This window comes from Apteryx mantelli, chromosome 19, assembly GCF_036417845.1.
Source record: "Apteryx mantelli isolate bAptMan1 chromosome 19, bAptMan1.hap1, whole genome shotgun sequence".
In the NCBI taxonomy this organism is placed as follows: domain Eukaryota; kingdom Metazoa; phylum Chordata; class Aves; order Apterygiformes; family Apterygidae; genus Apteryx; species Apteryx mantelli.
In genome coordinates this window covers 4,146,363-4,157,085 of record NC_089996.1, presented here as the reverse complement: position 1 = coordinate 4,157,085, position 10,723 = coordinate 4,146,363, and the positions used below count along the sequence as shown (strand labels likewise).

The 10,723-nt window shown below is 55.3% G+C and overlaps 1 protein-coding gene across 1 annotated transcript in view; it reads left to right on the top strand.

Annotated features, from left to right (window-relative positions):
• The first annotated feature begins 653 nt into the window (after positions 1 to 653).
• The window catches only part of LOC106499387 (heparan sulfate glucosamine 3-O-sulfotransferase 3A1), a 50,687-nt gene continuing 40,617 nt past the window's right edge, over positions 654 to 10,723 (top strand). Inside the window, exon 1 of the mRNA XM_067308442.1 lies at positions 654 to 1,312. Coding sequence (XP_067164543.1) covers positions 732 to 1,312 — 581 coding nt within the window. The 5' untranslated portion in view covers positions 654 to 731. The remainder of the gene's footprint in view (positions 1,313 to 10,723) is intronic.

The following is a 10,723-nucleotide window of genomic DNA, read 5'->3' as shown; positions in this document are numbered from 1 at the left end:
CCACGCACATGCTTTGGGGAAAGCTCCCGTGGAGCCGGGCTGGTAACTCAGCCTTGCTGGGGGCAGCCGGGATGCAGCCGCTCCTGCCGCTCCAGCGGGCGGCCCGCGGCCGGGCTGCGCGGAAGTAACGCCGGGTCTGCAGGAAAGTCCGCAGAGCTGGTGGAGCCGCGGGGTCGCTTCTGCGGCCCGGCCCCCGCCCGCTGCCCGGGGCAGAGCCCCGAGCGCTGCCCGCGCCGTGCGCGGGGCGGCCCCGGAGCGGCCCGACGGCAGCGGCGGGGCCGGGAGCGGCGGGGCCGGGCGGGTGCGGCGGGGCCCCGGCGGGGCCGGGGGCGGCGAGGCCGCGGCCGGGGGGGAGCGGCGGGGCCGGGGGCGGCGCGGGGGCCCCGCCCGCCCCCGCCGCGCCATTGGCCCGGCCCGGCCGCCGCCCCGCCCCGCGCCCGGCGATGTCTCCGCCGAAGTTTGCTCCAGCGGCGCCGCACGTGGGAGCGGCGCGGAGCCCCCGGCGCCGGCGGCGGGGAGCGGCGGGCTGCGGGGCGGCTCCGGCTCCGGCTCCCCCCGCCGCCGGCGGGCGGGCGATGCCCCCCTGAGGCCGGGCCGGGGGGGGCGGCGGGACGCGGCGGCGGCGGCGCGCAGCCCCCCGCGGGGCCGGGCGCTGCGCTGCGCGGAGGGGCCGCGCTGCGCGGGGGGATGCTGAGCATGGCCAGGGCGCCCGGCCGACGCCTCGGGGCAGCATGGCCGTGAGCGGGGCGGCCCCCCCCGCCGCCGAGCCCCTGCCCCGCAGCATCTTCAAGAAGTTCCTGGTGATGCTCTGCTCCCTCCTCATGTCCCTCTATGTCTTCTACTGCCTGGCCGACCGCTGCCAGACCCTGCCCGGGCCCATCATCGCCGCGGGCGCCGCCTCGGAGGAGGAGGAGGGAGGCGGCGGTGGGTACCTGGGCGGCTCGGCCGAGCTGCCCCCGTGGCAGGCGGCGGCGGCCCGGCGCAAGCGGCTGCTGCAGCGGCTGAAGCAGCGGCGGCGGCGGCAGGAGGCGGCGCCGGGCGAGGAGGCGCCGGCCGGGGGCGGCGGCGGGAGCCGGGCCGGCGGCTCGGGCGGCGGCGGCGGCGGGGGCAGCGCGGCGGGGGCGCCCGGCACCCTCCCGCCGCTGCTGGGCGACGGCACGAAGCGGCTGCCGCAGGCCATCATCATCGGCGTGAAGAAGGGGGGCACGCGGGCGCTGCTGGAGTTCCTGCGGGTGCACCCCGACGTCCGCGCCGTGGGCGCCGAGCCCCACTTCTTCGACCGCAACTACGAGCGGGGCCTCGCCTGGTACAGGTACGGGACAGGTACGGGAGGCCGCGGGACCGCGACGGGGACAGGGACGGGGACAGGGACACGGACAGGGACGTGGACGCGGCCATGCCCGAGCCGGCACTGCCCCCCGCTGGCCGCCCGAGTCCCTCCGCCGCCCACCCGCGACCCTCGCCTCGCCGCCTCCCCACCCGCTTCTCCCAGCGCCCCGGCCCCGCTCCCCCAATCCCCCAGACCCGCTCCCCCCCCAGTCCGCATCCCTCCCCAAACCCCTGTCTCTGCTCCCCGGCGCCCCCTCCCCAAATCCCGTCCCCGCTCCCCCGGGCAGGGCGCAGGTGCCGGGGCAGCCGTCGGGGGGCGCGGGGCCCGGCCGGGCGCGGCTCGCCGCGGCGCTGCCTGCGGGGGCCCCGGGGCGGGGGCCGGGGCCAGCCGAGCTCCCCCAGGAGGGCGGGGGGTCCCCGCCTTGCCGCTCCCGGGCTCTGCCGGGGGGGCTCCCCCAGCCCCGGCTGCCTCCGCTCGCAAAGCGTCTCGGCTGGCTCGGTGCAGCGCCGACCGCCTCGTCGCCTCTTGCAAATCCCAGCCCGGCGACGGAGCTGTTAAAAGCGGCTTTCCTATATTCCGTGTGGAGAAAACATATTTTGCAGGCAAATGCTTCAGCAGCCCAGTAATGGCTACCAGAAAACATCAGTTCCAGGAGCACAGCCCATGCCCTCACCTTGCTTAAAAAAAAAAAAAAAAAAGTGGATGTGATTCTTCTTTCAATTAATCAGTGTTTTCTTAAACCAAATAAAAGGGATCCCCTTTAAAACAAGAAAGCAAACGTTAAAGCCGAGGGGCAGAATTCTCATTTGTTTCGTTTAGATGTTTTTCTCATATATTTCGAAGTTAATAAAGGAGTGTTTTCTGGCAGATTCCTATGGAAAGGACTGGCTAGAGTGAGGTAGAAACTGCTCTTTTACAAAGTGCATCTGTGTCCGTGGTTTTCTTGAATGAAAGAGCAAAAAGAAAAGGATTTCGAGTACCCCCAGAGCTTGTCTTACATTTATGCTAAGCCCAGCTATTAGCTGAGAGGAAGAGGATTTTAGCTCAGACTGCGGTGACAGTGTTGAAATGTGGAGTAGGATAGTACTGACAGTCCGAGTGTTTATGTAAAGTCTTAACACATGGAAGTGATGAGCTTCCTTGTGTATCACCTGGTGTTAGAAATATGCTGGGTGTTTGCAGGCTGCTGAGTGTGGGTTCTCTGAGAAGAAAGATTTCCTTTTGTGTGGGCTGTAGCTGTCTACAGAATTATATTTTTAGTGTGTGCTTATCCAGTTTCCACATGCTGACCCTGTAACAGAAAGGAAACATTACAAACAAACCTGAAAACCTCAAGAACTTGAATCGAGTCTTGACCGTGAAAAATAAACAGGGCTTTGGGAGGGCAGGTGCTGAAGTTTACAGTGGATATTCAGAAAAGCTGTGTTTTGGAGGGTGCCCTTGAATCCCCAGGGAGCAGATAGCATTGAGATAGCCTCACTCTGGGAAACCGTGCCTGAGGAGGGAATGCAGCCCTCGACAGAGGAGGAGCCACAGGCATTTAGAGCGTAGCACAGCCCGTAGCATAGGGGATTTAATTTTCCAGAGGTTTGCTCTTGATCTTGCAGCTCTTACCCATTTGAGGTGCTGCCCTGCAGGCTGTTTGTGCAATCGTTATGTGTTACCATTTGGTACATGAGCGCTCCCATTAATTGGTGCCGTTTGTTTGTTCTGGTATTTGATGTACTGAATTTCACTTTTTTTTTTTATTAGCCCTGTGGAGGCTGAAGTACAGTGAATTCTTTGTATGGGGCTATTCCTTTGAGACCTAATCTTGCAGGCCTTGCTTGTATGAGTAATCTTTACTAACACGCGCAGTCCCACAGTGATGTTAGAGCTGCGGTGTCAGCCCCAGGTAACCAGTTAACAGCCTGCTGTAAATCATCTTTTAAAAAATATCTGTGTCTTTCCACGGGTTGGTTGTGATCTTTGATTAGGGTTCAGCGCTGGGGAAATGGCCAGATGTTTGCCAGCGGTCCTGATTTCTTATCTTTGGAATCAGTCTTAGGTTTCTCATGCATTTCGATATTTTATTTTATTTATTTTCCCCTCAGCAGTCAGACTAAACAGCATCGTTACAAGGTATAAACACTTTGGGTTGCTTTCAGCGCCTGCAGGAAATCGGCACGGTTAGCAAGTGCCCTGTCTAGGGCAACAAAAAGCTCGTGGCTGTTTGCAGCGACACAGACTTGCAAATGGAGAAGGGCAAGCGCGGGCTCCTCGGTGGGTCGGTGCCGCTGTGAATAAACAGCGCAGCTGGCGAAGAGCCTCCGGGGGGGGGGGTTGTGGGTGCCTGGGCTTGGCAGCGGGATCCCTGGGGAGCGCGGAGCTGGGCTGTCGCAAGGATGCCACCCTCAATCCCAAGGGTCCGCGGGGGGCTTGGGCGAGATGGGACCGCGGTTCCTCCTGGAAACAAAAGAACAGCTTCGGCAGCAGCTGCTATTGCCCGAACCTTTAGAAACAGGAGGATAAACAGTGGCTGTGGCAGCAGTGATGCTCCCGAAGCGGCTGGCTGGATGGAGGTACCTGTAGGGCCGCGGCCCCTGAGGCCAGGCTGGGCACAAGAAAGTCATGTCACCTACTGGGGTGCCCAGCGATGCACGAACCCACTCGAAAATGCTGTCCTTTAAATCAAGTGGAATGATCGCTCTCCTCTTCGCCTGCATTGTGTCTGCGTAAAAGGCAGCTGTCCTACGGAGAGGCTTGTTTTTAAAAAAACAACCCGAGTGATTTAATTTGGGAGGTGCGACACCTCCATGCATGCTCCTGTGTGGGTTGAATATTGAGGGAGGTGGTGTGCCTGAAGCAGCTTTCTCCGGTTCAGTTTTTGCAAGTCCCCTGTTTGCAGGGGGACAAAAGGAGGGAGGGGGCGAACCCACAATGGTCTCATTGACTTTCCAGCACAGAAATCTCTGCTCAAGCCCTGAACAAGGCTATTGAGCTATCAGAGTTCAATAGCAGGTGAGCGTGTGTTTTAATAGAGTTGAACTGCCATCCTCCACCCAGAATACGGCTGTATACAGCCTGGGGAAAACGCCAGGAGTGGGGGCTGATCCAGTCAAGTGAAAAATGCCTGCGATAAAATAAATAAATAAAAATCTGTATTTGTGTGATATTGCGAGTCTCGCTGGTTCCCTCTGATCCTTTGTTGGTCTCGCGCTGACTGAGCTGCCTGTTGGAATGTCATTAGACTGTCAGTCACCCCAGCAACATTTATTTCATATGTTTTAATCTCCCTGCCTCTGTAGCACTGATGCCAATTCCACTAGAGCGAAGCCAAGCTAATGTCATTAGATTACACCCTATACAGGGGAAGATGAAAGATGATTCAAAGTTACTCCAACAGGCTGGGAGTTTAAGTACCGCTCCTCCCTGATGCTTCCAGATCTGGGGAGTTCTTCCTTCTAATTAATGTCCTCGTGGGATTTTTCTAAGGCGCGTTTTTTGGTGTGTGGGTTTTTTTTTTGTTTTTTTTTTTTTTTTTTTAGTCTAAACACCCGGTGATGTTTCTGAGTCAAAGGGAACAGAAAATGTTGCAGTTGTTGAAGGGCCTGGGGTGGAGGAGGAGATGGGGGGACATGCCCCTAGCAGCTGGGCGCAGCTGCAGCCCACCTTCCCGTGCAGTTTCCCAGCCCCTGTGCCTCAAATCGCAGTGAAACCTGACCCCAGGGCCTGGAGGAATTTGGCGACTCTTGTCGAGCCGGGTGGCCTGAAGGTCCATGAGGTCTCGTGGCCACCATAATTCAGCAGTGCTGTCCAGGGGTGTTTTTTACTGTGGAAGCGAGCAGAGGAGTGGTGGCATGGGGGACAGGAGTGTGCGGATGATGCCAGGGGATGCTTTGGAGGAACGAGTGCAATTTGTGAAAGGTGGAGCAGGACCGGATGGCCGCAGCCATCGGGAAGAAATGATGTGGTGCAAAGCCCTCTGCAAGAGGGAGACGCCATAGCAGGAGCCAGCAGTGCCCTTCTTGGATGGCTGTGTCCACAAGAGGATACCTTAACATTTCCTCGGGGTAAAGTGATGTTTCTCCCCACCTTTCCTCACCCCATCCTTGCAGTCTCTGCAGCTTAGCTGACTAAGTCAGTGAGTGTTCCAAATGTGCCCAGCCCAGAACATGACTTGGGCCACTGGAGAATTGCATTTGAGCATTGAGTTTGAGCTGGTTTGGAGTTTTCCACTTGCTGCTCTGTGCACTCATGCTCGTAGGAAGCTCTGGTTAGCAAGGCCTGTACCTGCTTCTGGGAACTCCTCGTCTCCCAGGCACATCTGCATTACTAATAGCATCGAGTACAGCCTGCAGCAGTTTCTGCAAATTGCCGCTTTGGACAGCCAGAAGTTGAAGTGGATGACGGTCCTTGTTTATTTATTAGCTGTGTAATTGGATACCTTCCCGTACCAAGCTCACTGTGCCAGGTGCTTTATAAGAAAGGAACAAAAGATGGTCTTGGCCCCAAAGCACAGATAATTCACTATAAACAACAGGTGGAGATAGGCTGAGGCAGGCGCAAAGGAAGATGAGAGTGTGTTTCTTGGCAGGGCAGTGTCTGGGGACCGGCTTTTTCGTGGCTCTTCGGTGTGGTGTGGGTGTCCTGGCCAAAGAGCTGTTGAAAGTAGAGGATGAGGTGGGTTTATGGGTGGGTGAAGGGAGTTGTTCTCACTGGCGAAGGGCAAGATGAAGGAGCTCATTGGAAAAGTTGATGAGATCAGGCCTGGGGCCACTCAGTAAGTTATAAAAAGACCAACTGGTTTTGATGCTAACTTGCTTTGCTACTGCCTTCACGTGTGACCTTGGGCAAGTCCCTGAACTCGGATATTCCGAGGCATCGGGGTAAAAAATTGAAGTTGCTGGAAGGTAGGCACCCTGCTGCTTGTGGAGTTTGGGCTGAAGTCTTGGTGTGCCTCCGTTTCCCATCTGTAAAACGGGAGGGATGGCCCTGCTTTGCATCGCAGGCATTGGACTGCAAGGTCAGGGGTACCTCTCTCCAGCGCAGAACTAACATGGTCTTTGGTCTCAGCCATCTTTTCAGCAGAGCAAAGGGCACACAAGGCAGCGGGGGCACTAGGCAGGCAGCCGCGAAGGGGTCATTCCTGCCACGACCTGCTTCGTTCCCTTTGCTCTCGCAGCTGGGTAGCGCTGGGAGCCTTGGGACAGCTTCAGCTTGCTGTCCCCTCACCGCGCAAGGCAGAGTGCCATCTAGTGTACACACCTGAAGGACCATCCAGACGCGGCACCGTCTGGACACGCATCCCAGCAAGGTCTGGGCCAGCTGTGCAAAGAGCTCGGGTCAGGGTCTTCCCCCTGCAATTTTTCCATAAATAACCCCCGAAGGGTTATTATTTTTGGTGGTGCTTTTAAGAATTTTGTATATATATGTATCACCTTTGTTTTCTGCTGGGTGGAGAAGTTTGTATCTGAGGTTCGTGTCCGTTCCTGCTGAAGTGGTGAGCCCCCGGTTTGGAGTATAAGGGAGGCTATCAAGGGAGAGAAGTTCAGGCAACCGCGTTCCCACTGTAAAGCATCAAAATAGGCAATTAAGGTTTTATTGGACTCTTGGCAGTTGCTGTGGTCTTGGGGGGGGGGGGATATACCAGGGATCCTAAGAAGTCAGCAGGTCCCGTCTTTATCTTTAGCCCTGCGTGCTGCCCTGGTCCCTGAGGTGCTGGTAGGTGGCAGGGATCGGTGCCACCACTCTGCCCAGCTCTGCCTGGGCCCTGGGATGCTTGGGTGCCTTTGGAAAGCTGGGTCTCCTCTGGCCCTGCATTTCGGTGCTGAGCAATCTTGAAAATATGGCCTCGACTGTCCAAGATTTTGTCAGTTAAATTCACAGAGCTGGATCTTGTGGAAAGCAGTATGAAGCTCCAGCTGGCTGGGGTGAGAGCCCATTTATGGCAAAAATTCTGTTGCTCTTTGGGGAAGCAGCAGATTTACTCCACTTAAATCATTAGTCCTCCTTTAAGGCCTTATCTTACAAAATTCCTACCTAGATGAGTAGCCTTTTGTCCTGCGATCAGTTCTGCTGCCGTTGTGGGGTCCCCTGTGGGTAGTTATGTTGAGTCTGGGGTCTCAGGACAAAGTTCTGGCTGCACCAGCCCCACCAATGCATCACCTCTGCCAAGCTAGTGTTTCATCCCAAACTTTTGAAGTCCATAATAAAAGTAGTTAGGTCTTAGTGGGGGGAAGGGAGCTGGTTCCTTTCCATAGAGTTCAGAGCATCAAACAAGTGATCAGAAAAAACAAGAATAACCCCCCACCGTGCACTCTCTCTCCCTTATGTATGCATTAAAACTTCTTAGCTGCTAATTACGCTTTTCCCCCTGGAGAATATCAAGGTAACCCAAACTGCTTTTGCAGTGAAACAGAAGAGGCTGGCTAGGGGGAGAAAGGGCGATTGTTGTGGCCATAAATCTTTGCAAATTCTCATTACGTACAGGTATTATGGAAGGGAACCGGATTAGGTTGCAGTTAAAGTTACATTCCTGGCATTGGACACTGTGGCTCTTACCCTGTTAGATATAGCCTCACCAACCAGAACGGGGCTTCTTACAAGGTTTGTAGGACTGGGGTCTCCAGGGCTGTGACAGCAGCCAGTGTCTCTACCTGAGCCCATCCATTCTCCTATGTAACCCACTTCCTGGGACATCCATTTCATGGTTTGGAGTTAAACACGTTAACATCCAAGCTGCACTCTCCTAAGCCCTCATAGTCAAGAGCAGCCTGTTGGCTCCAGGAGGACTTCGTGTGAGCGTGTTGGCGGGATAAGGCCCGCAGTTGGAATATAAATAGAGTTGCTTGAGGAAGTGAATTATTCTTGGTGTTTCTTTCATCAAGTGATGCGATTCTGTAGGAAGAAATTTTCCAGCAAAAGAAATCACTGGTTCCCTTCATGCATGGCAAGATCATCCTTCTCGCTTCCTAGAAGCGAGGAGATTCGTAATATGCTCTTTCTGTTGCAACACCATCTGCTACAAAGATATAAAGATCCCTGCTTGAACTCCCACAAACTCCAGGCTGCTGCCGAACGCGGTTCTGGTAGGAGATCGGAGCCCAGCAGGCTGTGAAGAGAAACTTCCCCTCTCCGTCCCAGGACTGCTTTGGAAACCAGAGACTGCATCGGCCCGGTGCCCGATGTCACGGTGGGGCTGGAGCTTGCAGGTGGCTCCCAGCTCCTGCTCCCTCCTTGCCTTGGCTACATCTCCACCAAGTTTCAGCTAGATCCCATCCAGCCCTGGCCATGGCTGGTCCTGGAGTGATGTCCCCTGCCCCAGCCTCGCTAGGCTGGGTGGCTCCAATTTTCTGAGCCCAGCCAATGGTTGTCAACAGGGAGCTGATCGCCCAGATCAGGTCTGAAAAACAAATTCCCCTTCCCACGCATTTCTCTGTTGAGAGACGGTCAAATTCAAGCACAGCTTTGCTATGAGAAGCCAGCAAATTATCTCCCCCCCACCTCAACTAACAGGGCGTTTTTCTGCTGAAAATTTCAGAAGGTCAGAATGATTTGTTCTGACGTTTCCTGTTGGAAAAGGATTCCCTCCTGGAGTCCCTGCTTTCCGGGTAAGCTTTTTATGGGAAAATATCAAAAACAGTTTTTTTGACTTCCTTGTTTATCTGATAGTCTATATATGTGTGCATACATGCACACATGCATTTTTGGTCTTTAAAACATTGCATTTTATCCATAACATTTCCTTTCCACTTCTATGATATTGTATGATAACATTTAGTATCATATATCAGAATGCTTCAACATTATTTAAACACTTTTGCACTAACTGAGTTGAAATGGTTAGAAAATCCTCTTTTTAGGAGAAATCCCCAAATACTGGCATGTTCCAGCCCGGAATAAAACAGGTGAGGAAATGTCAGAGTTTCCCATCTCACAGAAATGTCCTGACCCCTCTGGTGTGGGGAAGGGGTGTAAGGGGAGCCTGGGGAGCCTGCCTGGCTCCTCTGAGACTGCCCACAGTGAGGGGAGTCTTGTACGCTTTTACTTTTGAAGACACAAGGGGCCCATTTGCAAAGGGAACAAACTTCTCAGCCAAGCTGCAAGCCTGCAACCACAGGCAGAGGCAGTTCAGGACTGAGCGCTGGGGACGGGGCGACGTTGCAGGTCCGCTGGTTCCAGCATGCTCAGAGCCCCATGTGATGCACCGGCTGGAGGTGCCGTTTTCTCTGGTTTTGGGTCTCAACTTTGTTGGCGCAGGAGTTTTTCCTGCTGCCTGGAAATTTTCACCTCAAATTCCTTCAATCTTGGAAGCTCAAGCATTGACTGACTCTTGCGCCAGCTTGCGGCTTGCCAAGTTCTGCTTTAAGCCTCAGTAAAGAGGCATTTGGGAGGATGCCTGGGCCAAGGGCTGGTGGCTGAATGATCTGTCCTTCTCCTGAGTGTTAGCAGAGTGGCCAGGGCGAGTGCAATTCCTGGCCATGGCTCCCTCTGGTCTCACCAAGTTTGGGCTCTGAAGCTTTCCTCAGTGCTTGAAACGGTGAAGAAGAGGCTTGCTGGGCCCCCATGGTCACCAAGTAGGGCAGCGCCTTGAGCGTCCTCCTGCAGCTTTTGGGGGACCTGCTTCAAAGTGAGCTGTGGTGCTGTGCAGGCTCTCAAGAGAGCAAACTCTGTGCAGAGGCATGGGCGTGTCTAGGAGCCACAATTATTCTCCTAAATCCCATTAATTCTGCACTGGGGAGGCTCCCCAGCTGCTCCTGGTTCTGCTCATGCTTGCTGCACACCTCTCTGCCTCCTCCTTTGCAGGGCCAGGTGGCTTTTGGAGACTGTCTGCCCCTTATGGCGGCTGAAGGGGCTCCAGACACTGCTCTTTCCCTTGGGATTTCTAAGGCAACTTATGCACCTGAAGATCATCCCCATGTTGAGGTTCCCCTGCCACCCAAAGGGGCAGGACACATCTTTCCCCTTCTCTTGCTGGACCTGTTCTCAGTGGGATGAGGAACGCCCAGGCCTGTCCCCGAAGCGCTGGGGAGCAGCAGGTTACCTGGGCGTAATTAGTAACACATAGTGAATGGGCCTTGGTTTCTGTAGACAAAACCAGTGATCACAGTGAGGGCACTGCTGAGATTTGTTGGCAGAGCCTGTAGCAGGGTTGTCCATCTTGAGTCTGGCAGCTTCCAAACCATGGTCCATACAGCACGGCTTGTCTGAAAGGCCTTGTCATAGGATGAGCTTCTCCAAACACACCAGCTCTTCCAGTAGTTGTTTGGTACAAAGGACACACAAGGAGTCGTGAGAAACTTTGGCATTGACAGGATCTGGTCTGGAAGGTCTGGGATCTGCTGCCGCCATCCTGGACTGAGATTCCACCTCCCACCCTCTGAGCTGAGTAGAGGAGTCAATCTCCTGATC